The 27,821-nt window shown below is 40.0% G+C and overlaps 1 protein-coding gene across 1 annotated transcript; it reads right to left on the reverse strand.

Annotated features, from left to right (window-relative positions):
* Positions 1-8,918: 8,918 nt before the first annotated feature.
* cygb2 (cytoglobin 2) lies at positions 8,919-25,876 on the reverse strand. The gene is made up of 3 exons (XM_020931502.2): positions 25,665-25,876; positions 19,320-19,551; positions 8,919-11,274 (listed from the first exon to the last, which is right to left on the reverse strand). Exons 1-3 carry the CDS (start codon positions 25,874-25,876, stop codon positions 11,110-11,112), a joined length of 609 nt encoding a protein of 202 aa, XP_020787161.1. The 3' UTR covers positions 8,919-11,109.
* Between the last annotated feature and the right edge of the window lie 1,945 nt (positions 25,877-27,821).

The raw sequence follows: 27,821 nt of genomic DNA on the forward strand, positions 1-27,821 counted from the left end.
TGACAGGTTGGGCTACTCATTTCATTACTTTTTATTTCATTATTCATTACTTTCTGGTTGGAAATTATGACATCAAGCTAGGCAAATCTATAACTATTAACAACCATGTTATATACTGGGCCAAAACTCCTTTAATACCAGCCTACACAGAAATTATTATTTGACAAATAAAAGAATAAGAAAACCTTTATTTTGTTGAAATAACGTTTAAAGTATCTTTATCACTTTTAATCTGGCCTTTTACTGTTTTATTTTAAGTCTCTTTGTTTTATATTTTGTAACAGATGGAACAACAACAGATGGAAATTTGCATTTTTGCTATAATCTGTCATATTTTCACTGTAATTACAGATGTTCATTAATATGCATTGTCTCTGTTTGTTTACTTCTCTAAAACTTAAAATGCTCTGATCCACCTTGTGATGTCATACAGTAGTTTTCAAGGTAACAGCACCTTTTATTTAGTGGTGATTGGCTGAAATTATCTAATGAAGATGAAGATTCTAGTGAAGATGTATGGAATTTAAAAGCACAGTGGAGCACTTCCTGTAATACCACATGACATCAAAAGGTGTGACAATGTTTTCTGTTTAAGAAAAGAACTCGACATAAATATACAGAGTTTGTGTGTTGAACAAGTGTGAATGAAACAAAACACAACTCCAGGTATGTTTGTGATGAGAAAACAACATCATACAGATCAGAAAACTGAGTAACATGGGCCCTTTAACATTAGTTGCAGTTGTTTCCAATATTTCTTGTCTCCTTTTACTTTCTGATTGGGTCTAATTCACTTGTGGGAGATGCAGTTTCTTGCCAACAGGTTCTGATAATAAAATGATGAATGTTTGTCAGCTACAGTGAAACAACAGGTGCGCCACTAGATCAAATAAATCAGACAAAGCGACAGAAGACTGTGTAGTGCCACCAGTCAGTGCAACACCTGGCTTCAATAATAAAGCACTTCTCAATGCCCTCAAGTTACGTCTCCAATATCTCTCCTCCTGACAGTGACAAATGGAAGAGCGAACAACCAGTGGGTCTTTTCTCGTACAGTAGATGTACATTAAAGGGACCATATTACGCTATTTTCTCATCTGCGTTATAATGTTGTTTCCTCATCACTAACATACCCAGAGTTGTGTTTTGTTTCATCCACTCATATTTAACACACAAGCCCAGGATATTTATGCTGGGTTTTTCTCTCAAATGGAAAACACTCTGTTCCACCTTGTGATGTCATGAGGCAATACAGGAAATGCTCCACCGTGTTTTTAAACTCCATACACCTTCACTAGAATCATTTGGATTATTTCAGACATGGAATTGCTCATCTCAACTGAGCTCTCCTAAAGATAAAAGGAGCTGTTAACTTGAAAACTACATGACATCACAAGGTGAAACAGAGCATTATGAGCTTTGGAGATGTAGACAAACTAATAAACCAGGATAACTCAAACATGTGTGAATGAAAGTAAACACAACTCCAGTTATGTGTTTGAGGAGGAGTTTTTGAGATTATAATGTGGTTTAAAACTTACAAGAGTACATTTTGTGTAATATAGGAGAATATTAGGATCTTTGTATTATATTTTGGTCAAATCCTTTTCATTTTATTTGTCATTTTAGCTACATGATCATTTGTGCATCCTGTAATCCAATCGCCCATTTCCAAATGCCAACATCTGAGACACAGGAACACAACAGCCGTAATGACACAGTAGAGATATTATAGTCAAATATATGAGGCACAAAGGAGACTGGTCCTCTTGTTCTGGGGGTGGTATCCCTTGCATATCAAACATGGCACCCAGACTGTATTAAGTTAAGTTAATTTCCTGTGTCCTGGAGCCTGGCTAAGTAGACAGGCCAAACTGGCAGCTGGATGGCGAGTGGGCATCGCTCCGGTTTGGTCAAATGAATGCTTACAGGCAATAAGTGGTGAGGAAGGAAACCAATAAGGATGTAAATGAGGAAAGGCCAATCCTTTTGAGAAGAAGCAAATCTGAATGGTGTAAAAACTATGAGCAGTTTGTTACCATAGCAATACACTATAAACTATACAATAAATTATTCTTCATGTTTGATGCATTATTTTTACCATTGGTTTGGATACCTCAATTGTGCTTCTTCTTAATTTCACTGCATTGCCCAAAGAAATAAGGTTTAAAAAGTCCGATATCACACAACACTGATTCTGGACAGCTTTAAACCATGCTATAATGTTGTTACTGCATGAAAAACATACCTGGAGTTGTGTTTTGTTTCATTCATACATGTATATTATTATTATTATCTTTATTATTAGACTGTCTACATCTGCAAAGCTCAAAATGCTCTGTTCCACCTTGTGATGTCATGTGGTGGTAGTTTTGAAGTCAGCTAACGTTTACCTTTTGTTAGAGTTTGTCATTTCCAGGACTGAAATTATCCAAATGATTCTAGTGAAGGTGTACGAAGTTTAAAACCGCAGTGGAGCACTTCCTGTATCACCACATGACATCACAAGGTGTTTTCTGTTTGCAAGAAGAACACAGCCTATACTGTAAATGTGCAGGATCTTTGTTTTTAACATGTGGGAATGAAACAAAACACAACTCCATGTTTTTGATGAGGAAACAATATTATAATATAGATTAGAAAACAGCGTAATATGGGCCCTTTAAAGATCATACACTAATTTGGTCCCGGATGGTGTTGGTGGCAGAGCATATGAAGTTGTTGTTTTGTTGTTTTAATTAATATGCAGGTTTGTTGTGAAGGAAACACTGTTATTCTCCCACTGGGGATTATAGCACTGCTGGGAGCATCATGAAAACAAAGATGAAACTGCTAAATATTTATCTCCAACATTTAGGCCATACTATCATGTTATTTATTGCATACTAGGAACATAAAAGCAACATTAACATATGTCTGAATTTACATGTATTTTTAAAAGACCAATTCCTCCACAGGCTCATAGTGACTAAAACTGCACTCTTGAAAGAATGATAAGATGGCCTGCAACTGAGGGAAGCTGTAAAAACAATTACAGATACAGTATTTGTAGTTCCCCCTAGAGGCTGAAAGTGGTAGACACCAATCTACATTAAAGAGAGTCAAACCTCAAAGGTATTTTTCAAGTGATGAAATATCATGTAACATCCCCCAGAGTTCTTAACAGTGCCTCTGACGACTGGCTAGGATGCAATCATTTCTTGGTTAAGGGATTAAAAAAAAATCTTTGGTCAAATTTGTACATAGTTCTAGTAGAATGAAATTGATGTCTTCTTAGGTTTGTAAAAACATTCAGCTCTAACATCAGTGTAAGATAAGGCCAATTTGTTTAAAGATCCTATTACACAAAACTGACTCATGTGTTACCTCTTGAAAAACATATCTGGAGTTCTGTTTTGTTTTGTTTCATTCACACATGTTTGAGTAACCCTCTATTATTAGTCTGTCTACATCGGGGTTCGGCAACCTTAAATACTCAAAGAGCCATTTGGACCCGCAGAAAAGAAAACACCTGGAGCCACAAAACCCTTTTGACATCTAAAATGAGGATAACATTGCATGTATTTTTTTTTTATCTGTCTGCTTTGTATAAAAGACTACTGTGTGTTGCATTTATAAAATCAATGAAAAGCTCTAGAGAATATATGTCCATTCATAAATACAGTGTATGTGTATGAGCTGCAGACTTATAATCTCTAAAAAGTTTAACATGAACCATCTGCAACGCGATAGAAGTGCAGAACAAACTCACCATCAGCAGCATGTTCTCTGTCACAGAAAGGACACACATAGAAGTGCCATTTAGTCCAACACAAGCAAAGGAGGAAGCTGTTCAGCTCTTATAGTTTATGCAAATGAACCATGTGGTTTTAAGTTTTGTTCCTGTAAAATGTAAACAAATGTGGCAAAGCTGCATTAAACACATTATTACTCAATGTGTATTTGAGTCCTCCATGTAGGAAACGAAAATCCAAACTTAAGTTATCCACCTACAGTGAACCAAAAATGGATAAATATTAAACACGTTTTATTTGAATCTTACAAGATTACCATTATGTACAAATTTAGAATCACATTTATAAATGAACAAACTAAAATAAAAATACATTTTAATTCAATGCTCATTATTTATTTTCCAAAGTCACAGGGAGCCACAACAGAAGGGTGAAAGAGTCACTTGCGACTCTGGAGCTTCGGGTTGCCGACCCCTGGTCTACATTTCCAAAGCTCAAAAATCCTCTGTTCCACACTGTGATGTCATGAAGTGGTAGTTTTCAAGTTAACAGCTCCTTTTACCTTTTAGTTGAGTAGAAACGATCAATTCCTGATCTTCTAAATGCTTCTAGTGCAGGTGTATGGAGTTTAAAAATAATGTGGAGCACAAGATGGAGCAGCGTATTTTTCGACTGAAGGAAGAACTCAGCCTAAATATGCAGGATTTGTGTGTCAAATGTGTGAATGAAACAAACCAGATTCCAGGTTTGTTTGTGATGAGGAAACAACATTATAACAGATTAGAAAGTAGCACAGTATGGCTCCTTTACCATATGAATCAATACATCTCTAGGTACCACTCAACTATAAAGCCAATTTAAATCCCAGGCTGGAAAATGCATAAATATTAACAAACAAGTAAGACAATGAGTTTTCGGTAGATATACTTTTATTTACGGTCATGTATTTTTCATCAGGTTTTGCGAAGATACAGGTCTGTAGTCTGTGCAAACATGCTTGACAACATTACAAAGCTAATATTACTGCACTTGCTCTCACCAACAACGCAGTAAACACTAACAGACTCAAATGATTATAATTACAGGCTGTATTCAATTACAGACCATCCTATAGATATATTTAGAAAAATATAAAGTCCTACCTTTTAAAGTGACAAAACACATCCACATAGGCAGTGATTAAGAGGGAAAATAGGAGGGTCATTTGGTATAATGGAGATAATGGCGTTTTATAGTTGTGGTATTATGGCCATGCAGTGTCATGTCCTGCCTGGGGAACTTAATGCATGGACATGTGTGAGTGTGTGTGTGCCTGTGATTGGGCTATGTCTGCACATAATAATCTAAAGGGAGAAAAAATAAAAATAAAAAGGATAACAGGAGCAGCAGCAAAACAATAACACAACATCTCTCTCCCATTGTGTGAAAAAAACAGGATTCATGCCATGCACTGTTTTAAAGTGCACTCTTTAACTTTTTCAGTTCAAAGGTCAGTCACCTTGTCAGCAAGGAGATGTTATTGGTTTGCCTATCAGCCATGTCAGCCTCAGGCCCGGGGGCCCAATTTGGCCCATGAGATCATATCAAATATGTATTAGAGCTGGCTCACTGGCTACAGATAGGCTACAGAGACATTATTTATTTAAAATTTTGTAATTATTTTATGTTATCCTTGTTTTGGATTCAATATTTAAGCAAAATTATTATAAAAAATTTATTTTAATAAGAAAAGGTTTAACATTACATATCCCAAAAGAACAGAAAACATGCAGAAGTTTCAATAAATATTTAGTTTGGCCCTCGACTTAGTCCCAGTTTTTAATTTTGGCCCTCTGTGAATTTGAGTTTAACACCCTTGGCCTATACGTTCCACAATATGGCTTTAAACCTATCTATCTCCAGAAAGAAAAATGTATTCAGTTTCAGAATACTGAATACCTGAATTAAAATGTATTTTGTAACATATTCCAATATTTGAGGCAATCAAAGTACTGTATTCTGAATACTTAGAATAGTTTTAAATACCACCAAATGAAAGCGTAACTATACCGCAATACATTTACTCAAAATTAGTTTTCAGTCAGTATCAGTACATATTTACCAGGCATCACCGTGCAGTTTTATATCAAATCTGTGGAGAATTACAGGGAGAATGCATGTTTAAAAAGAATTAAAGCATGCATAATTAAAAATGCACGTAGATATGCCTATATTTAATGTCATACTGTGTGAAATTTTCTTGCAATAACATCACCATGGAGACAAGCAGGTGGCAGACCTTATGCCGGAAAAGTTACATAGAGCACCTTTAACAAATAAAATGTCAAAGGGAGCTCTGAAGGCTCTGAAAAACCTCAAAGAGACATTGTTACTGTGTAAAAGTTTATGAGAAGCAGAAACTTTACAAGAGAGCAGAGTAACGTAAACCTTAACAGTTTCACTTAAGCTTTGTTAGACTGTAGCATGGACAGTAGACTGTGAAAGAATGTGGAAAGAGGAAGATGTAAGTGCATGTTTAAGGAAAGCAATTTAATGCAGCTACACAAGATCATCAGACAGGCTTGTGCAAGTTCCAAGCTCACATACACAGTGTATATATATATATATATATATATATATATATATATATATATATATATATATATATATATATATATATAATTTTATTTTATTTTTTTAAAACACAATGAAATCAACATGAATAAGCAAACTGGTTATTGGACTAACTGCATCATGTCTTTTTAAAGTTATCACAGTGAATACTTTGCATGTTTTTTTTATTTTTATACCCACAAAATCACAAATCCCATGCTGTAGTTTTTTTATAATGCTATTTAATTAAAGAACATAGAGCTGTCTTACTGTCCAGTCATCAGGTTCTTTTACAGAAATTTGGGGGCCCAGGGCAAGAAGCCTCACATGGCCCCCCTCTAATAGAAATGAACAGGAAGAAGTTCCAGTTCTGTTCCCCTAGGACCCTGGAGTCCGGGACAACAGACTCTTTACCTAGAACATCTGCTGTAGCATGTTGTTGTCTTACATGCTATAAGTACTTCAGTAGTGTATATATTTACATTCCAGTATTTGCACTTTATGCTTGCTCTGATACAGTTTGCACTTGCCATGCTACTGTTTAAATTCTTGAAATGTGGCCATGGCAAATCCTTGACATCCCAAATATCTCTGCTTGACTTGCTCTTACATTAACTCATGAGCAGACCCATTGACAGATATTTGGGCACCCAGGGCAAGAAGGCTCACATGGCCCCCCCTTCCGATATAAATTAAGAGAATGAAGTTTCAATTCTGGGCCCCTTAATACCTGGGGCCCGAGACAACAGACTCCTTTGCCCCCATTAACTCCCCTGCCACTCATTATAATTACGACTCTTTATAGTTAGAATTGTAATTGAAACCTTCCACCCTCTTCCTATTCATTTATATTAGAGGGGGGCCCATGTGAGGCTTTTTGCCCTGGGCCCCCAAATTTCGGTGGACGAGCCAGCTGTTTAACGCACTAAATGTAATTTTGTTGTTACTTGCGACAACGACAATAAATCCTTGAAATCCTGAATCCTTGCAAACCAGAAAATAACTCTGCTTGACTTCTCTGCTTGAACTGCTCTTACAGTGACTCATGAGCATTACAGTGAGAGTAGTTGTACCATCTGCCCAGTCATAATTGTCTCACTGATGCGACCCTTGCACGGACGGAGAAACAGAGAAACTACAGTAGACGACGCACACTGGCGCGGTGAGAGGAGAGCAGACTCATTACATCCTCATTAATGCCAGATGCCAATGCTGTGGGGCGTCAGATGGGAGATACAGGACGTCAGCGGGCCAGATGCAAACACCAGATTGGATCAAATGTCCATCCTAAACAGATTTGTGAGGGTATGTTTGGACTAGAGAGAGTATTGCAGATGGAGATGCCGACTGCTGTGCGTGCTTTCCAAAGCTACTAATTACTGGAGCACTATTGAGAAGATGTGCAGGGTTAAGTGAGGTAATGACTGCAAAAAGACTAGAAATGAGGTAGCCTGTCAAACGAAGTAAGTATTAGTTATAAGCAAGGGATTTCTTTATAATGTCAAGATACTATTTAACGGGACATGGTCGTCTCTGTTAGCCTATTTAAAACAGGTATTTGAACTTATATTTTAATTGGAATTATATGATGGTCTTTATGAAATACACCTTTTCAACTTGTAAATTTTTCTCTTTTTTTTTTCTTTTCCTCATTCTACATTCTTCAATAATCCCAGTCTGTTAAAGGTGCACTGTGCAACTTTTCTGTTAGAGGGTCTGCCACCTTCTTGTCTCCATGGAGATATAATTGCTTTGCCTGAAATGTTCCATGGTATGACTTAAAACATCTCCATCTAGTATTTATTCATTACATGTGTTTTTATTACTCAAAAATAGAATAATTCTTTCTGTGAATAGGAGCCACTCTCCACAGATCTGAATTGTACTGTAGCGTGGTGCTGTAACCTGTTTGTTTCCCTCACGATCGATACGTTTAATCTATACTGTGGAACATTCTAGACGCAGTAATGCATTTCCATGGAGACAAGCTAGAAATGGTATACTTTGCAAGGGTCCTATATGACATTAGGCGATTATAATTATAGGTATGTACTTGTATATCTTGCTTCAAATGCAGCTTAACCTTGACATGCTTGTCCTCAAATATTTTTGGGAATGTCACTGCCCATAAAATGTCAAAAACCCAATAAACCAAGACACTAATGACAATCACAAGAAGTCTGTAAAGGAGTAAATGATAAAATACATTGTATACTTTGGATCAGTTCAGTGTATTTTTAATTGGGGAGAGAAGGTGATTGTGCCCAAAGAGACCACCCATCACCCAATTCTATGGGATTTTAGCAGTGACAAATGAGAAATAAGCGGACATGCCTGAGGTGTGAACGGATTTTGGCTTAGGTTTGGTTCAACAGTTCTGAACTAACAAGTAACATGCTGACGTTTAAGCTGTGAGTCAGTCTAAAAGAGTGGACTACAGTTAGTTGTGAAGCAGTTATAGTTATATAGTAAATCAGTCTTTTATTTTCTGTTTTTCTATTGGTAATTTTAGTATTTTCTCATGTTTTTATTGACTTGCTTATTATTTTTATGGTTTTATAGTTAATTAGTTAGTGTGCATACTCTGTGGAGACTTTGTGCTGGTAAAATGTGCAACAAGTAAAGTTGGATTAGACTGAATTGAAACCAGAGAGAGGAGAGAGATTCATCATGAGGGACTCTCTCAAAAATCCTTCACTAAAAAGAGGTTACTTTAAAGTGAAAGCATTTCAACTCTTTCTCCCTCTTAGACCACCGGGACAAGTTCCTAAACATTTAATAGGTCCTTAAATGCACCACATCTTATCGAGCGGTTCTGGGAGAAGTAAACTAAGAGACAGTCAAGTAAATATTAGCATTGAGGAAGCCTTCACACAAAGAAAGGCCTCTGTGTGAAGGCTTCTATCAACCCATGTACCACTTAAATAACAGTATTTTTGCTCGGAAAAATGTGATGAAAAAAGAAATAGAAACCATATAAAAAGATCGTTCATGATTTGGAGCAAAGCAGCCCTCTTTAAGATGTCTGCAGTGAGTTGTAGAAAGCCAAAGAGTATACACACTTGCCCACTTTACACTTATACAAACACATTGGCAAATTTAAACAAGACATTAAGAGCATACAAGTGCGTCAATAGAGAGATCTGCAAGTCTCCTAACCATACATGATATAGTATAGGACACAGTAAGAATATACAGTATATCATAACAGTCTGCAGCTCCATGGTCCCATAGCCAGGGCATCATCTACAATAACTGCCCCACCAACAGTGTAAAAATCATTTCTTGTCTAAACATTTGGACAGCTACCTGGCAAAACAAAATGAAAGGTGGTCAAGCTGGAATATGCTACACTTAATAAAACAAACAAAAAAAAGTTTGTGTCTTTTAACTTTATGAAACTAAAACTATAGCTACAGTATTTTTCATCTGAAGAAGTCACAGTTTGAGATGACCATAGGAGGTGGAATGAGACATGGAGTAAACTGCATCAGACTTGAGCTTTTATAATATGAATGAGAAATGTTAAAAGTGCACTGTGTAACTTTTTGGTTGGGGGTCTGTCTCCTTCTTGTTTCTATAGAGATGTCATTCCTTTGCATGGAAGATGGTTTTATAGCTGAAAAATACCTAGAAAACCAGACATTGTGACTGTGAGCGCGGTTGTCTCCCTACAGATCTGACCTGTAACTTGGTCTGGTTTGGTGTCCATGAAGGTGTAATACTATGCTGTGAAACTTTTCAGACAAAGTAGTAACATCGCCACTGAGAAAAGAATTTGACAGATCCTTCACTAGAAAAGTTACATAATGCACCTTTAAAATCTAAAAACATATTTCCTGGGGGAATATATAAGAAAATATACAGCAACCAGCAAGACAATTTGATTACCTTTGCATTGTACTGTTTGTGGAATGTCATTTAATACCAAGAAAGTTTTTTTTGTTTTGTTACGGGAGCAAAATGTAACCAATTATTCATCGCACTTCATAAGCTGAAGCCTTTGTTGTTGTTTTTAGATTGCACTGAAATAATCAGATTCCCAAACAAAGGTGTTAAGTCTGCTATGATCATGTTCTTTGTCACAATGTTGATTTTCTGTCTCATTAAATTATTTCATTATTACTGGGGTATTTTGAGATGTATAGATAAAAGTATTTCTGAAATTGTTCTTACAAAGAAAACACTAGTCTTATCTTGATATTTGGTTCTGTTTACATTAGTTTTTATGGGATGTACTTTAAAGCAAAAGTATGTAACATTTTTGCAAAATATAAACTGGAAAATAGCACTTTTTAAAAAATGGTTGCATTGATTGCATGAGTCCTAACAGTTTAGATTGAATTATGTAACTCATGAGTAATGCATTAATCAATTTTGCATAAAATGAGAACACCCCTAAAATGCTCACTAAAATTACATTTAAATAGAACATTGGCAAGTCTGAAGTCATGTGCCCATCTTCGAGGTTAAATGAAGAGACATCGGGAGTTTACACTGAACTATCTGTAAATAAATAAATAGCCTTTATAATTACATTAAAGCTATTCATATTAAGCATTTAGCCACGCTCCAAAGAGTCGTATCCTGATGTGTGTTGAAGCCTATGGTGTAATTATAACACAGCGATGAAAAGAGCACCACAAGTACCAAATAAAACAAAACAAATTCACCTCATTCATGACTGCAACAGACCACAGTGGGTCTCTCCCAATCCATTCACACTTTACCCAAACTCATCTGATTCACCACGTTCCTGAGTCCACTGTTCAGCTGTTTCTCTTCACACGGCGGAGCTGGAGACCTGGAGCCAGCCCACTTCGGTGTATGCTCCGGTCACGTGCCAGTACACTGCACCCATCAGTTTGGTCCACACCAGCTGCACCTCTTCAGTGAAGCATTCTGGGTAATCCTCTGACAGCACCTCCAGCATCACGCCACTCAGAATCTGGGCAGGAAAAGAAAAACAATACACTGGTGTTATAGATAGTACACAGATCAAGTATTTCATAGTACTCAACTCTGTGCTGTTGTTGGCCATTTTGTATTGCTAATCCGTTAAAGGGACTATATTGTGATCTGTTATAATGTTGTTTCCTGGACCTGGAGGTGTGTTTTGTTTCATTCACACATGTTTAACACTCAAATCCTGCATATTTAGGCTGAGTTCTTCTCTTAAAAGAACAAACAGAACACACTCTGATTAACCTTGTGATGTCATGTACTAATACAGAAAGTGCTCCACTGTGTTTTTAAACTCCAGACACCTTCACTAGAATCATTTGGATAATTTCAGCCATGGAATTGCCAATTTCTACCAAACAAAAGGCAAAAGGAGCTGTTGACTTGAAAACTAACCACTACATGACATCACAAGGTGGAACAAAGCATTTTGAGCTTTGGGGATGAAGACTTTATAATAAAGGATTACTCAAACGTGTATGAAATTCCATGCGACGACCATAGTTTTCTGAGGATTCATGTGGTTTAGAGGGACGTAGTCAAGGCAGGGGCCACATGCTTTCAAGGCGGCCACTTTAACTATAAATAAAGTGCTGTGGGAAACATTGATTTCTCCAGTACTGTCCTATAGTGACCTGCAACATGAGTGTCCAGAACTGAACCAGGACTAAACCAAGACTAAATCTGGTCTAAACCAGGACTAAACCAGGACTGAGTGTTGGGGCGAGCCCAGACTGCCAAGCTTTCTATCAGGAAGTACAACTTGCTGCTGCTGCTCAGACATAAATCCTTCAAATGCAAGGTTGATTTTAGTTCTAAAATTATTCTATCGACACAGACATTCACATCGACAGTCTCAAGTGCACTGTAGAATGGGTAAGACTGTTTTAATGGCAGGTTAACTATGGCCATTGACATGCACTAGCCTAGCACCAGCGACCTCTGCAATACTGGATGGAATATTTAAAAAAGAGTCTCCACACTTCTCCAACACTCCGGCTAACTAGGATATGAGGCCCTATGTCTAAAATTTCGGACTGTCCTCAAAAAAACCTCACAAAAGGTTATTTTGCGCAATATAGTACCTTTAATCGTCCCCATTTGTCATAGTGGTAAATCATTCATATTGTTTAAATATGTACTGTATATGAGCCTGTTTGTAGCCATAATAACAATCACAAAAGTAATGATATCAAGAAAAAAAAGGAAGACCAGTATTAATAAAACAGCAATCTGTTCACTTTAAATGTAGGCGAGACAGGTGAGAATTGAAAATGATAAAAACTTTAACATGAAAGTGGTGGGTGGACGGGCAGCAGCGAGGAATCAAAATGATAATGTGCAGAGGGACACCACTGGAGTTCGGGAACAGAGAAGAAAGCTGCATTTTAAAGTGGAAAATGGGCCGTGGTGTCATACATAAATTTAAGAAGTGGATATCAATAAATATGAGTGGGAAAATATATATACCCACACCCTGGTATAGGTATGAAAATACATTATTACATCTGTTTCTGTATTGAATTATGGCTTGCGCTGTTATATTTTAGTTTAATATGAATCCAGTGTATATGTGTATGTGTGTCTGTTTTTTTTGTTATGTATTTCTTTTATTTTTCTGTTGTTATTATTATGTCAGGTATTTATGAACACCCCATGAATGCTAAAATGATGCCAGGAAGAATAGCTGTGCTTCCACCGCTAAGGGAGGTCAAAATAAATACAAATGCAAACCCTCTGGTTAGGGGTGTGCAAAAATATTGAAATATCAATATATCGTTTCGTTTAATGTGATGATAGAATATCGATTTCGTGGGCTGCTGTGTCGATATATCGCCAAGAGTATTTTTTCGCATATTTTACTAAATAATTTTGTTACAGTGCTGCAATTTTATTTATTTATTTATTTTTTTTGCTTGTTTAGTGGAAGGAAACTCATTTATGTTGCACATTTGACATTTTCACTGTTTTCATGATTAAAATGGGAGTGTTTCATATTAACTTTGCACAAGAAGTTGTTTAACAAGGACTTTTTATATCACAGCCATGATTTATTTTTTATTTTTTATTGAACCATATTAAATCGTTTAGAAATATCCATCCATCCATTTTCGTCTGCTTATCCGGGGCCGGGTCACGAGGGCAGCAGCCTAAGCAGGGACTCCCAGACTTCCTTCACCCCAGAGACGTCCTCCAGCTCCTCCGGGGGAACCCCGATGGCGTTCCCAGGCCAGCCGAGAGACATAGTCCCTCCAGCGTGTCCTGGGTCTTTCCCGAGGTCTCCTCCCGGCGGAACATGTCCGGAACACCTCCCGAGGGAGGCGCCCAGGAGGCATCCGGAACAGATGCCCGAGCCTCAACTGGCTCCTCTCGACGTGGAGAAGCAGCGGCTCTACTCCGAGCTCCTCCCGTGTGACTGAGCTCCTCACCCTATCTCTAAGGGAGCGCCCAGCCACCCTGCGGAGGAAACCCATTTCGAGCGCTTGTATCCGCGATCTTGTCCTTTCGGTCACTACCCAGAGCTCATGACCATAGGTGAGAGTAGGAACACAGACTGACCGGTAAATCGAGAGCTTCGCCTTTCGGCTCAGCTCCTGCTTCACCACAACGGTCCGATACAGGCGACCGCATCACTGCCGAAGCTGCACCGATCCGCCTGTCAATCTCACATTCCGTCCTTCCCTCACTCGTGAACAAGACCCCGATATACTTGAACTCCTCCACTTGAGGCAAAGACTCCCCACCCACCCTGAGAGGGCAAGCCACCTTTTTCCGGTCGAGAACCATGGCCTCAGACTTAGAAGAGCTGATCTTCATCCCAGCCGCTTCACACTCGGCTGCAAACCGCCCCAGTGCACATTGCAGGTCCTGGTTCAATGAAGCCAACAGGACAACATCGTCTGTGGTCCCCAAACCGGACCCCCTCCGGCCCCTGACTGCGCTTGGAAATTCTGTCCATAAATACAATGAACAGAACCGGTGACAAAGGGCAGCCTTGGCGGAGTCCAACATGCACCGGGAACAGGTCTGACATACTGCCGGCAATGCGAACACAGCTCCTGCTCCGGTCATACAGGGACTGGACAGCCCTTAGCAAAGGGCCCCAGACCCCATACTCCCAGAGCACCCCCCACAGGACACCACGAGGGACACGGTCGAATGCCTTCTCCAGATCCACAAAGCACATGTGGACTGGTTGGGCAAACTCCCATGAACCCTCGAGCACCCGATGGAGAGTGTAGAGCTGGTCCAGTGTTCCACGGCCAGGACGAAAACCACACTGCTCCTCCTGGATCCGAGGTTCGACTATCGGCCGGATTCTCCTCTCCAGTACCCTGGAATAGACCTTACCGGGAAGGCTGAGGAGTGTGATTCCTCTATAATTGGAACACACCCTCCGGTCCCCCTCCTTATACAGAGGGACCACCACCCCGGTTTGCCAGTCCAGAGGTACTGTCCCCGAACCGCCACGCGATGTTGAAGAGGCGTGTCAGCCAAGACAGCCCCACAACATCCAGAGACTTAAGATACTCAGGACGGATCTCATCCAACCCCGGAGCCTTGCCACCAAGGAGCTTGCCAACCACCTCAGTGACTTCAGCCAGAGTGATGGATGAGTCCGCCTCCGAGTCCCCAGCCTCGGCCTCCTCCTCGGAAGACGTGACGGTGGGATTGAGGAGATCCTCAAAGTATTCCTTCCACCGCCGGACAACGTCCCCAGTCGAGGTCAACAGCTCTCCCCCCGCACTGTAAACAGTGTTGGTGAAGAACTGCTTCCCCCTCCTGAGGCGCCGGACGGTTTGCCAGAATCTCTTTGAGGCCGTCCGATAGTCCTTCTCCATGGCCTCCCCGAACTCCTCCCAGCTCAGAGTTTTTGCCTCCGCAACCACATGGGCTGCAGCACGCTTGGCCCGCCGGTACCAGTCAGCTGCTTCAGGAGTCCCCCAAACCAGCAAGGCCCGATATGACTCCTTCTTCAGCTTGACAGCATCCCTTACTTCCGGTGTCCACCACCGGGTTCGGGGATTGCTGCCGCGACAGGCACCACAGACATTACACCCACAGCTCCGAGCAGCCGCATCGACAATAGAGGCCGAGAATGAAGCCCACTCGAGCTCCATATCTCCAGCCTCCCCCGGAATCCAGGAGAAGTCCTCCCGGAGGTGCGAGTTGAAGGTCCCTCTGACAGAGGGCTCCGCCAGACGTTCCCAACAGACCCTCACTACACACTTGGGCCTGCCAGGTCTTTCCGGCTTCCTCCTCCACCAGCGAACCCAACTCACAACCAGGTGGTGATCAGTTGACAGCTCAGCCCCTCTCTTCACCTGAGTGTCCAAGACAGGCGGCCGGAGGTCAGATGACACGACTACAAAGTCGATCATCGACCTCCGACCAAGGGTGTCCTGGTGCCACTTGCACTTATGGACACCCCTGTGCTCGAACATGCTGTTCATTATGGACAAACCATGACTAGCACAGAAGTCCAATAACAAAACACCGCTCGGGTTCAGATCAGGGAGACCATTCCTCCCAATCACCCCTCTCCAAGTGTCAATGTCGTTGCCCACGTGGGCGTTGAAGTCCCCCAGGAGAACAACGGAGTCCCCGGTCGGTGCACTGTCTAGTACCCCTCCCATGGACTCCAAGAAAGCCGAGTACTCAGCAGTGAGAGACCTGTCCCCGACTCGAAGGCGCAGGGACGCGACCCTCTCTTTCACCAGGGTGAACTCCAACACACAGTGGCTGAGCTGTGGGGCAATGAGCAGGCCCACACCAGCCCGCCGCCGCTCCCCACGGCCAACGCCAGAGAAATGGAGAGTCCAGTTCCTCTCAAGGAGTTGGGTTCCAGAGCCCAAACTGTGCGTGGAGGTGAGGCCGACTATATCTAGTCAGTAATGCTCAACCTCCCGCACAAGCTCAGGCTCCTTCCCCCCCAGCGAGGTGACATTCCATGTCCCCAGAGCTAGTCTCCATGTCCGGAGATCCGGTCGTCGAGGCCCCCGCCGTCGACTGCCGACCAGATCTCTCTGCACCGGCCCCATATGGCTCCTCCCGCGGGTGGTGGGCCCACGTGAGGACGGCCCCACGTCGCTCCTTCGGGCTGAGCCCGGCCAGGCCCCGTGGGGGAAGGCCCAGCCACCAGGCACTCGCTGGCGAGCACCCACCCCAGGCCTTGCTCCAGGGTGAGGCCCCGGTGACGCCAATCCAGGCAACGTAACTGGCCTCCGTGTGTGACTCATCATATGGGACTTCTGAACCTTTCTTCGTCTGACCCGTCCCCCCGGACCTGTTTGCCTTGGGTGACCCTACCAGGGGCATGAAGCACCCGACAACATAGCTCCCGGGATCATTCGGGCACTCAAACCCCTCCACCACGATAAGGTGACGGTTCAAGGAGGGGATTTGAAATATATCATATCAAATAGAAAGTGCACTGTATCAAGATATGTATCTTATCGTGGCCGATGTAGCGAGGTATGAATCGTACCAGCAACTTCTTAATGATACTCTGCCCTACCTCTGGAAATAGATAAGATTTAAAAAAAAAATTAAAAAAAAGTAAGGCAAATCCTCTTAACAACTTTTTCAAGAATTCTGTCTGTTTTTATGCTAATTATTTGGAATTTGATAGGCCTACCCCCCTACCCCCCTCCCCCAAACCTCCTTCCTTAAGCCAAAATGTCTAAATGTTTTTGTTTGTATTGTCTAAAATATCACCAATAAACATCACATTTCAGAAGTTGTCTATATTCTTCAGGTACTTACTTTGCTATTCCACTACAATAAACAAGCAGTGTTATTCTGTGTCTCTCACAGGGTACCATGCTCAAGGCTTACAGCAAAAATGTCACAGTATTCCTTCTGATCTCTGATGTTCAATAGGGATGGTCAGAGTATCCTCCAAGGCTATCTGTCATCGACAGATGTGCTGAATAAACTGTAATAAGTAACCGCACTTACTGATATCTTGTGAACCAAAAAACAAGGATTGAACTCTACATGTTTTCTACGTGTCTAAAGGTTCTGTCAGTGCTGCCATAAAGCACTATAATGCTATAATAAATAACATTCGTACTCTAAATATATTCTATGAAAAAAAACTGTGAAGTGGTGGGAGATTTGAAATGAGGCTAATCTTTATGGCTCACAGCTGCATCTGTAAACTGCAGACAGGATTCAAAAGACTTCCCTCTTCAGTCACATGGAGAAGGAAGCTTGTCCACAGACAGCACTAAAACATATGGGCTCATTTTCACATTATAAACAATGGAAGGATGACACTTATTGTAAAAGTCTTAACATGTACGTATTGTATATGAGAGGCTCACCTATGTAAAGTCTTTGATATGTTACAATTCCTGCAGTACAAATTATATGATCTTTACAACTGAATGGCTGAAAAACTGTCAGATCAAATGGATTCATGATTTAAAATGTTTTTATTTAGGTTTTTTTCAATATAAGGCATGTTTTGGTGGATTGCTATACCCCTGAAGTGTTTCCATTGGGCAAAAGAACACACCAGGGCTATCCTCTCCCCCCTTTTTATTTTGCAGGACATTTGTTTTGATGTAATATTATGGAGCTCAACAGTGACTGCCCACTCTGATTCGGGAATAAAATTTTACATTCACTTTTCACATAGAGAGTTCAAGGTATCATCAGCTACGTGCTAACTTGTATCCACTATGCAGTTGTTTTAAGCCCAAAAAGATTCAGTGAAATGCTTTAATAATTTAGTGATTTATGATGTTTTAGTAATACATTTTAAATTTAATAATAGGTCTCGTGGTCATTAGTTACCACATAGCTGATTAGCCTTGAGAAAGTTTTCAAACTTTTAATACAATTATTATTATTATTATTTTTTTTTTTGAAAGTCTATGGGGAAAATGAAAGAGAAATTTAGTAGCAGGTGAGAAGTTACTTTTGAACTCCATTACTAACATTGGGTGAAAAAATTGCAGCCGTTTATTAAAAATTTTGATTTTCCTCTAGGAAGTACACACTTTTTCTGTACAATCTACTCTTACTTCCTAGGAGGAGATTTTTAATATTAGATAATTGGAGCAATGTAAACTTTTAAACAGAAAATAATGCCTTACTGTCATCACATATAGCTCAGAGTTGTTAAGAGAATTAAAAGTTACTCAAAATTAACTCTTGTAAGCTTTGAAATATGTTATAATGCTGTTACCTCATCAAAAACATACCTGGAGTTATGTTTTGTTTCATTCACACCTCTGAGTAACCCTTTATTATTAGTCTTTCAAAAGCTCAAAATGCTCTGTTCCACCTTGTGATGTCAGGAAGAGCTAGTTTTCAGCCTCCTTTTACCTTTTTCTTCAGTAGATATTTCCAATACCAGAGCTGAAATTAAGGTCTATAGAGTTTAAAAACACAGTGGAGCACCTGTATTACCACATAACATCTCAAGTTTGATCAGAGCATTTTCTGTTTGCGAGAAGAACTTCGCCTAAGTATGCAGGATTTGTGTGTAAAACATGTGAATGAAACAAAACACAACTCCGTGTATGTTTTTGATGAGGAAACAACATTATAGCAGCTAGTGGTGTATGACAGAAAGAACATAACCTGTAAATCACAAACAAGAAGAACATGTGCTGATGGAGGAAATAGTGTTATTACTAAAAGATATGTTCTGTCATGTTCACAATGTTATATGTCATTATATCCTGTTCTTCCACTCAGCACAGAGACAGGCAGTTATGTTGTTTTTGACACTTACAAAAATCACTGTATGACAGTACTGCATTAGAGAAAGAGCTGAAGATTTTGAGATTTTCGTCATAGTAATCACAGGTTCAAAAATCTGTGACAATATATCATGAAATATTGGTAAAAGGGGAAACAGGATCTAGTGAAAAAGAACATGAAGTCTCAGTGGTTTGCTGAATGAAGACTTGAGTGATTTTACCCCTGAAGCTTGGTGAGGAGATTCTTGAATTACAACAGAACCACCAAAGTTAAACAGTTTTCTATCTGCAGACAGCGGCAGATGGTCCTCACCTTAAAATACACCGGCTCCACTTTGTGCTTGAGTGCGTGTGCTTTTCCGACCAAGGCCAGCACAGATGACACTTTCTCTGTATCGTGAAGGTTCTCCACCACCGTGTTGATGGCATTCATGACTCGGCGGGCATGCTGTCTCAGCTGAGTGCTCCTCTCCATCTCTTCAGGGTCCTGCATGTCCTGGAACTGACTGAAGTATTGTTTGGCGGAGGGGAAGTTTACAAAGAACCTGCAGGAGGCACAGAAATTCAGAAAAAAATATTGTGATCTGGGAGGCTGCAACCCCATTTCTGCCATATGCTTATCTAAAGTCATTCAGTCCACATTAGCCATTTCCATCAGTGAAAAGCTGTACTTCTCCCCCGGCTACTATAATAATCTGTAGGAAAGCGGTAATATGAAATGCAGACTCGCCTGGCCTCCTGTCAATCATCGTTCAGCCATGCAGATAACAGCGTTCAGTATTTTGTCTGAGCCAACTCATCTGAATTAAAGTTTCAAATGGCAGCTTTCGGCTTTTGAGTTTTAACCAGAGAAGTTTGAATGACAACCTCATGAAAAATGAAGTAGAAAAAATGCAGAAATAGAGGATCAGGTTACATTGATTAAAAATAAATTGCTGAAATTTATCACAATGATTTAATTACAGTGTTAATTAATGTGACGTATTACCCCGATTGTGTTTAGTCTGCATGGTCTGATTTTAACTCATTACAACTGACTGATTATAACACAAAGAAAATAATCTCCAGTAGACCAGTGTGAATTTGTAAAATTTTTACAGTATCATCTTTAAAAAAATTTATCCGAAACGTATGTGTTTAGATCAATATCCTTCTCTGACTCACTTCATGTCTTGACAGTGCTCCAACTGACTGCAAGAGCACAGTGATTTTCACAGCTGGAGATGTGCCTCAGGCCCATACAGCCCCCAAATGTAAGTCCTACACTCAGCTCACTGACTCTCATTGTAGGTGACAAGAATATTATGGACAATCTGAGGCTCTTGTTCTGCTTAGACAGACATGAACACACACTGCTGGGCTCCAGAAAACACTGCTCCAGCAACGTTTTCTTTGAAGGGAAGAACAGACCAGTTCTTTTAATTCCTGTCCTTTTTCGTTTGGCTTTTTATGTGCCTCTGGTAAGTGGAAATTCCTTTCACATTTCAAGAGTAGTATGCCTATGAAATACACGCTTTAGATCATGATATTGCATAATAATTGTTCTACATTATCCCATAGTAATAATAAGAATTAATAATTTCTTGATGGTGTTAACTTATAGCCACAGCTGACCCAGGGTGGACTGACTCAAGCAAGGCTGCCAATCTTCAATCTTCAACCATCTTCACTGCACAGATGCACTTTGAGCTGCAGCAAACCATGGACATTTGAATTGACAGCTATTGTTCTAACCACCGAGCTGTAACTTGTATGAGCTTTTTAATGGAAAACATTCAAAATAGCCATTTTGAACATTAAGGCATCATCATGTGCAGTGCTGGGTGATGTGCCCCTGTCAGGGAAATCTGAAAAATGTGGAGACATTAAGTCAAAGGGCTTTTTGTTGATGACAGTAGACCGATACAGCCACAGTTTTATTTAGAATACACTCATGAAGGTTCAGTTTTATGTGTTACGGCTGTGTTCATCTGAAGGCACTGACAAACCCAGAGCCTCTGTGTGAGATGAGAATAGATATTTGGTACTTAAAGAAGCCAGAACTGATTCTGGCACCTGCCCGTGCATTTAAATGAGGTCATCAAAGCTCAGCAGCCACATTAGTGTGTGTGTTAATCGCACAATGAAACCAGAGGGAAGCGTCAGGTTCGACCTGCACAGCTAAATCATAGTCTGACACCAAGGCCCTATTTAAGCATTTTACAGTCTATTAGATTTGAAGGCCAGAACTGTGACAGCAAAGAAAAGATATTTAAGGCCAAAAAACAGCAGAAGTAACATTTAGTTAGTTGTGAGATAAAGCATGGGTGTTGAGAGCATTTTCCTTTAAAATTATTCGTCTTGCATGTACCCATTAGTGGTTAATAGAGACAGAAGAATAAGAGTGTGCAGTTCAGGACTGTATCCACATAGCTGCCATATGCACCACTCTGTTAGTGCCCCGGGAGATGCCGCTCTCTTTGGTGCAATTGCATTTGTACGCATTGGTGAGATCAACTGGGGCTATTGTCACTGTCTATTCTTGCAATGCACCCAAGCAGATGGATCGACATAAAAATGCAAATCCTTGTTATAGTTGAAAGATGCTCTGATTTTAGAGTTTGAGGCTTGTCCTTCATTTACAAGTGTGGATCTATGTATTTTTAAATGATCATAACTTAAATTTTTTTTTTTTATTGCTTTCTTAACATGTACAAGGAAACCATCACAGTGATCAACCAGATATATTGAATCAAAAAGGTATATGATAAAAGGAAAGATCTATGTACAAAATGGAAAAAAGCGTCATATCAGACAAAATTTAGTCCTGGGCCCCATGCTCTATCATCTTTTAGTTCAAGGACATATTTTCCATTAGGAACACAGTGAGTATTATTGACAGCGATATACATTTTCTTTATCATGTTATTTTCACTAATCAATACTATCAATACTGTGTATTCTGTGGCACTATATTTCTTACTCATTTGTTGTCAATAAGCCCTGATGATGTATCAGCTGTCTCCCCTGCATTACAGCTTAACTGGTAAGTCATCATAAGAAAAGTTTATGGCACTTTTGTCATCCTGGCTATAGTAACAATGCTAAAAACATTTTTTGAAAGAAAGTGATGCCCAGTTACAATATATTATGAACACTGCTCCACGTAAACACTGCTATGTACGGTGTCTGTTTTAGCTCTTTGTTTTTTGCACATGTTTAACGCACAAATCCTGCATATTTAGGTTGAGTTCTCTGATTTGAATCTCTGAACTGAAGGTAAAGAATAGCTGTTAACTCTAAAACTACTGCTTCCTTACATCACACGTTGCAATAGAGCATTTTGAGCTTTGGAGATGTAGACAGACTAAAAATAAAGGATTATTCAAACATTTGTGAATGAAACAAAACACAACTCCAGGTATGTTTTCGATGAGGTAACAGCATTATAACATGACTTAAAGTGTAACATAGGACCTTTAAAAATATCAGGCCCTTATTTTCCTAACATGCCACTTCGCCTCTTATATCATAAACATTTAGCTATAGCACTGGAGCCTGGCATCACTGATTTCCCATGAGCCCTTCCTTATAAGTGACAGAATGAAGACATGAGGAAGAATGTCATGTTTTCATCAAAGGAGGAAAAAATGAGGCAAATTACAGAGAGTAAAAGAGGAGAGGAGTCGACTGTTATCAGGCTTTATGAGGGAGATGTCAAAGTGCCAAATCTTGTTGCTGTCAGCCTCAGATAAGAAACCATGAGACATATTCACAGTGGTTCTGCCCCTTTCCTCTTTCCTGGGGGGATTCCTGTCACCCCCCAAAACTGGAAATCCTTTCGCTTCACTCTCATCGGTCGCCTTGACGACCACATGTGGCCTGTTTCATCCAACCCTCTCAGGTTTTTCTGCCTGTAGCACCAAGGTTACAGGGGGACACTTAATTCTATATATGGCACTGAAGTTACAAGAGCGGGTGTGGAAAAGGCTGTTAACCAACATAGCTGTATGATTTTTATTTTTGTTTTGAATGTAACCAAATTTAAAGGTGCACTTAAAGGTGTACTTTTTGACAGAGGGTTCGACACTTGTTTGTTTCTATGGATACATCAGTACAAACGGCTCTACCTACATTTATTGAATTACAGGTGGTATTGTAGCTCAAAAATATCTAGAAAAACAGGCATTCTGACTAAGGGGGTTGCCTCTGCATAGATCTGATCTGTAACTTGGTCTGGTTTGGTCGCCATGACAATAGAGTTGGTTTAATGCCATACTGTAAAAGCATTTACAGACCCTCCACCACAAAAGTTGCACAATGCACCTTTAAATAAATACATGTATATTTAGAAAGTTTGTAAAATTTTCACACTATAGGATCAACTACACTTCCTAAAAGAAGGGCTGAACTCATCATTTTGTCTCAGTTTCACTAACTTTAAAGGTGCATCGTGTAACTTTCCTGGTGGAGAGTCAGTCCAATGTATGTCTTCAAGGAAATGTCATTGTTTTTTGGGAATGTTTCACAGTATGGCATTAAACCTTTCTATTATTAATGAGACCAAATCAGACCAAGTTACAGGTCAGATCCGTGGAGAAGCAACCCCACTCACAGTCAAAATGCCTGTTTTTATATGGATTTTCTTTTTTTTTTTATTTTTTTTATTTTTTTTTTTTTTTCCAGTAAAACCACTAGTAATTTATTAAAAGCATCATAGAGCTGTTTAATGTCATACTCTGGAACATTCCAAGGAGAGCAGTGAAATATCCCTAGAAACAAGCAGGTGATGGGCCCCTGACCAAAAAGTTACACAGTGCAGCTTTGATGATGATCATTTTTGACAATCTACCTTTCTTCGAAAATAAGAGCAATGGTTTTATATTTCAAGAAGCGCAAGTAAAATTTCTGAAACGAATCCTGCTGCGGGATAGAGAAGCTGTTACAATACCATTTGGTGTTAAGTTTGATCCATTCGACAAGCCACAATAACCACATCAAAACAAAGTGCCTACACATAAACATGTAAATGTACAAAGCAGCTGTATAGAGCTACATGCATTTCAGAGTTAAGCATGGAGAATTAATTCCACCAACATACAGCAGTGACAATGGTGTGAAAAAGAGGATTTATAAAGGCTTTCTCAGTGGAGGGGTATGCACTGTTCCCTCCTGGTTTTGGTGAAAGATGCTCCTAATGATGTGTGCACTTGCTATCTGAAGCTTAAAGGGCTTGTATTATGCTATTTTCCTCATCACATATACACCTGGAATTGTGTTTTATTTCATTCACACATGTTTAATGCAAACACTGCATATTTAGGCTGAGTTCTCTCAAAACAGAAAAAAACTGTTGCACCTTGTGATGTCATATGGTAATACAGGAGGTCCTCCACTGTGTTTTTAAACTCCATACACCTTCATTAGAATCACTGATCATTTCAATTGCCAGTCTGTACTGAACAAAAAAAAAAGGTGTTAACTTGAAAACCACTATAAGAAATCACAAGGAGGAACAGAGATGCAGACAGACTAATAATAAAGGGTTACTAAAACATGTGAGGATGAAACAAAACATGACTCCAGGTATGTTTTTGATAAGGTAACAACATCCTAACATGGCTTGAAGCTCACAAGAGTTAATTTGACCAAGGGCCTTTAAGGAAGACATGGTTTCATCACAGTAATAGGCAATAATAATAGGTTATGTCAAAACAACAAGTCAGCCTAATAAATACAAAATAGCATGACAAAGTCAAACTGACCACATGGCAACAAGATAATGCTGAATGCTGAATGTGATTGCCAGCCTGCAGGACACAGGGGACACTTTTGTCCTGAGAGTGGCTACTTTGTGGGATCTGCAGACTTAACCTGGTAAGTCCCTCTTGTAAGCGCTGCTGCTTGAGACCTTCGTTTGAGCTAATCTATTTTGTTGTATTTAACACTTGGCGTGCTTGAATTACCCCTCTGGGACAGATAAAGTCATACTGATTGATTGGTTAATTGACTGACTCTTGGTTAAAGGCTGTAGAACAGTTGTGTCCAAACTTTTTTCACAGAAGGAAACATACTGAAGCATATTTCAAGAAGAAGGCCACAGACTGGTGGTCAGTACAGCGGATCATTCATGAATGCATTTTGCATAGTTTGACAGAACCACTCTATTTTTAATTAGATTTTTGGGATATTAATTTTACGTTTACATCACAGTGCAATGTGAGGTCATTGAGGTAATGGTCTAGAATTCCTGAAATGTGCTGTTAAACTGAATGGCTATGATCAGTCGGGCCATTTCAAGCCTGAGTGCCAATAAAAGTTGGTCTGAGGGCATTTGACTTCTGGGCCAGTTTGAAAACCCTTGTTAGAAGACTATTTGAAAAAAACTCTTGGTTGATTTGACCTGTGTAAAAGCTTATTGAATTATATTTTGTTATTTGTGTTTCATAACATAAAACAAAATTTAGCAAAGCAGCCAAAATGATAAATTGCTCATATTACAAAAGTAAAGTGGTTAATTAATTGAGAATCAGGTTAAAAAAAACAACAACAAAAACAAAAAAAACACTCATCTTATAGATGAACATGAACTTTTCCAGTGTTTAAAGCCTTCCTAAGTACAACCTCTATATAAACTGATGTGAAATATACATCTATAGTTTTTGTTGCTGTCACTCACCTGATCAGCACAGACACGCCCACGTCCTCGCAGTTTTTGTAAACCAAACCCCACGTGCCCTGGATGATCTCTGTCTCTGCGTCTGACAGCGGCTCAGCTCTCTCAGGGCGGTCCTCGTCCCCACGGTCCGTGACGAGCACGTTGTCTCCACGGATGAGCTGCGGAGGTGGCGGAGGGGAGGGTGGCGGAGGGGGGGACTCCCTGCGAGACATCCTCCTGCGGCGCAGCAGCCCGGAGGCTCCCAGCAGCGCTCGGGGCAGGTAGGGCGCAAGGGAGGGGGGAAGGGACACGGACAGCTGAGACCCCACGGCGGGAGCGGGTGAGGGAAGCCTCGAGAGAAAAAAGATACAGGGGTGACCAGGAGACTGTGGGGCGCGCGTAAAAGAGGCACTCGCTGTGCGTAAAAGCACAGGTTCAAATAGAGATCCTCCGGTGCGCTCTGATCAATTCATGAAAAACTTGAGTAGTTGTCTGCCCCCTCTTCCCGGCCCCAGTAAAGGTGCAGCTTCGTTCAATGCTGAGACAAGTAGGAATGAGACGAGGACCTGCGGAGGAGAGGGTGCTGCAACAAGACAGAGATGTGGGAGAGAGTGGGAGAGTTAGGGTCTACACGCCCTCTCTCTCTCTCTCTCTCTCTCTCTCTCTCTCTCTCTCTCTCTCTCTCACACACACACACACACACACGCGCGCACACGCACACACACACGCATACACATTCTTTTGTGCAGTTTAAAATATGTTATTTTAGGCTGTATAAGAAATATTTCGTTGGGACATGGGCCACACTAAAGCACATTGGGTCTATTAGAGGCAAAGGCCATGATTTATAATTCTTTTTTACTACGAATGTGTAAATGTTTTATATATATATATATATATATATATATATATATATATATATATATATATATATATATATATATATATATATATATATATATATATATATATATATATATATATATATTTTTTTTTTTCCCCACTAAATTTGATTATTACATATCTGCTTCATGTATTCTCATAGTAACACAGAATGTTTATTATTGTATCTTCACAAGAAGTGTCTGGTGTGTTTATTTATTTATGAAAGATAGAACAGTTTGGACTCAGAAAATGATGGCCTTGATGAGACATTTACAGCCTGTAACAAAATAGTTACACTGTTAGTTTGAGTGTCTCCCCCATAGAAACCAGAGTTGTTTCTTAGCTCTATTAAAGACTCTTCCATATTTGGAGTTTTGTTAACATTTTAATCCAATAAATCTATTAGGCTGTGTGCTTATTGTGTTAAGTCCAAATATATTAAATGCATAGCGGTAAATTGTAACTGAATCAAAAACAGATGCTGTTATGCTCAGCGACTGTAGGTCTGGACACAGGGATGTTGTATTGACTTGTTGCTCTGATTGTATTTTCTGCCAGCCCCTGGGGAAGATTACTGCCCTGCTCTCCACATAAACCTGGGTGGCTCTCCTAGTCTGAGAGCTATAATAACCATCATGATAAGGTGCTATTGCCAAGTTATATCTCTTTATATGTCACCCGGGTTTGCACTATGTACCTCGCTTCAGTGGTGATGGGTGTAGATCCCCAGAGCAAAATGTGTGATAGAAAGATTGAGAAATTGTGACAGTTATCACCATCAATGTAGGTCTATTAAAAAAAAAAAAAAAAAAAAAAAAAAGAAGAAGAAGGATCCAGTAGGGCAACAAAAGCACTTTCATTAGCTAACTCTTGGGACAAAGTCAACTATGTTAAATTGACAGTTTTCAGTGAGATCACTCTGGGGGTTTTCTACATGTATCTGAATGGTGGAATCCTCAGTTGCCATGGAGATGCACTGCAAACATTAGCAAACACAGGCAAAACAGTTTTAGATGGTCTGAAAACTCAAGCAAAAACTTAAACAGCTAATTTTCAAGAGTCTGTGACCAATACGAGCATTCATGGTCCTGTTTGATTTTCAGAGTTTGATTTTCAACAAAAAAGGTGAAAGTGACTAACTGAAAAACTGTAACTGACTGTAATATTGTCTGAGAGGGAACAGGACACATCATCTCACCTGCTGAAGTTCCAGCTAAAACAATTCATTTTGGTCAGATTGTGTTAAAATAAGATGTTTGATAAGAGTAGAAGGCACAGGAGGGTCAGGTCTGA

The sequence above is a fragment of the Boleophthalmus pectinirostris genome, unplaced genomic scaffold (genome assembly GCF_026225935.1).
Source record: "Boleophthalmus pectinirostris isolate CB_2022bp ecotype Guang Dong unplaced genomic scaffold, ASM2622593v1 HiC_scaffold_22, whole genome shotgun sequence".
NCBI lineage: Eukaryota > Metazoa > Chordata > Actinopteri > Gobiiformes > Gobiidae > Boleophthalmus > Boleophthalmus pectinirostris.

Excerpts from the sequence above, each read along its gene's own strand:
- cygb2 (XM_020931502.2), bottom strand. The coding sequence starts at position 25,876 with ATGTCTCGCAGGGAGTCCCCCCCTCCGCCACCCTCCCCTCCGCCACCT. Across the intron at positions 19,552-25,664 it reads GGCGTGTCTGTGCTGATCAG|GTTCTTTGTAAACTTCCCCT; the intron begins GTGAGTGACAGC and ends TGCCTCCTGCAG. Across the intron at positions 11,275-19,319 it reads TGGAGCCGGTGTATTTTAAG|ATTCTGAGTGGCGTGATGCT; the intron begins GTGAGGACCATC and ends TTTCCTGCCCAG.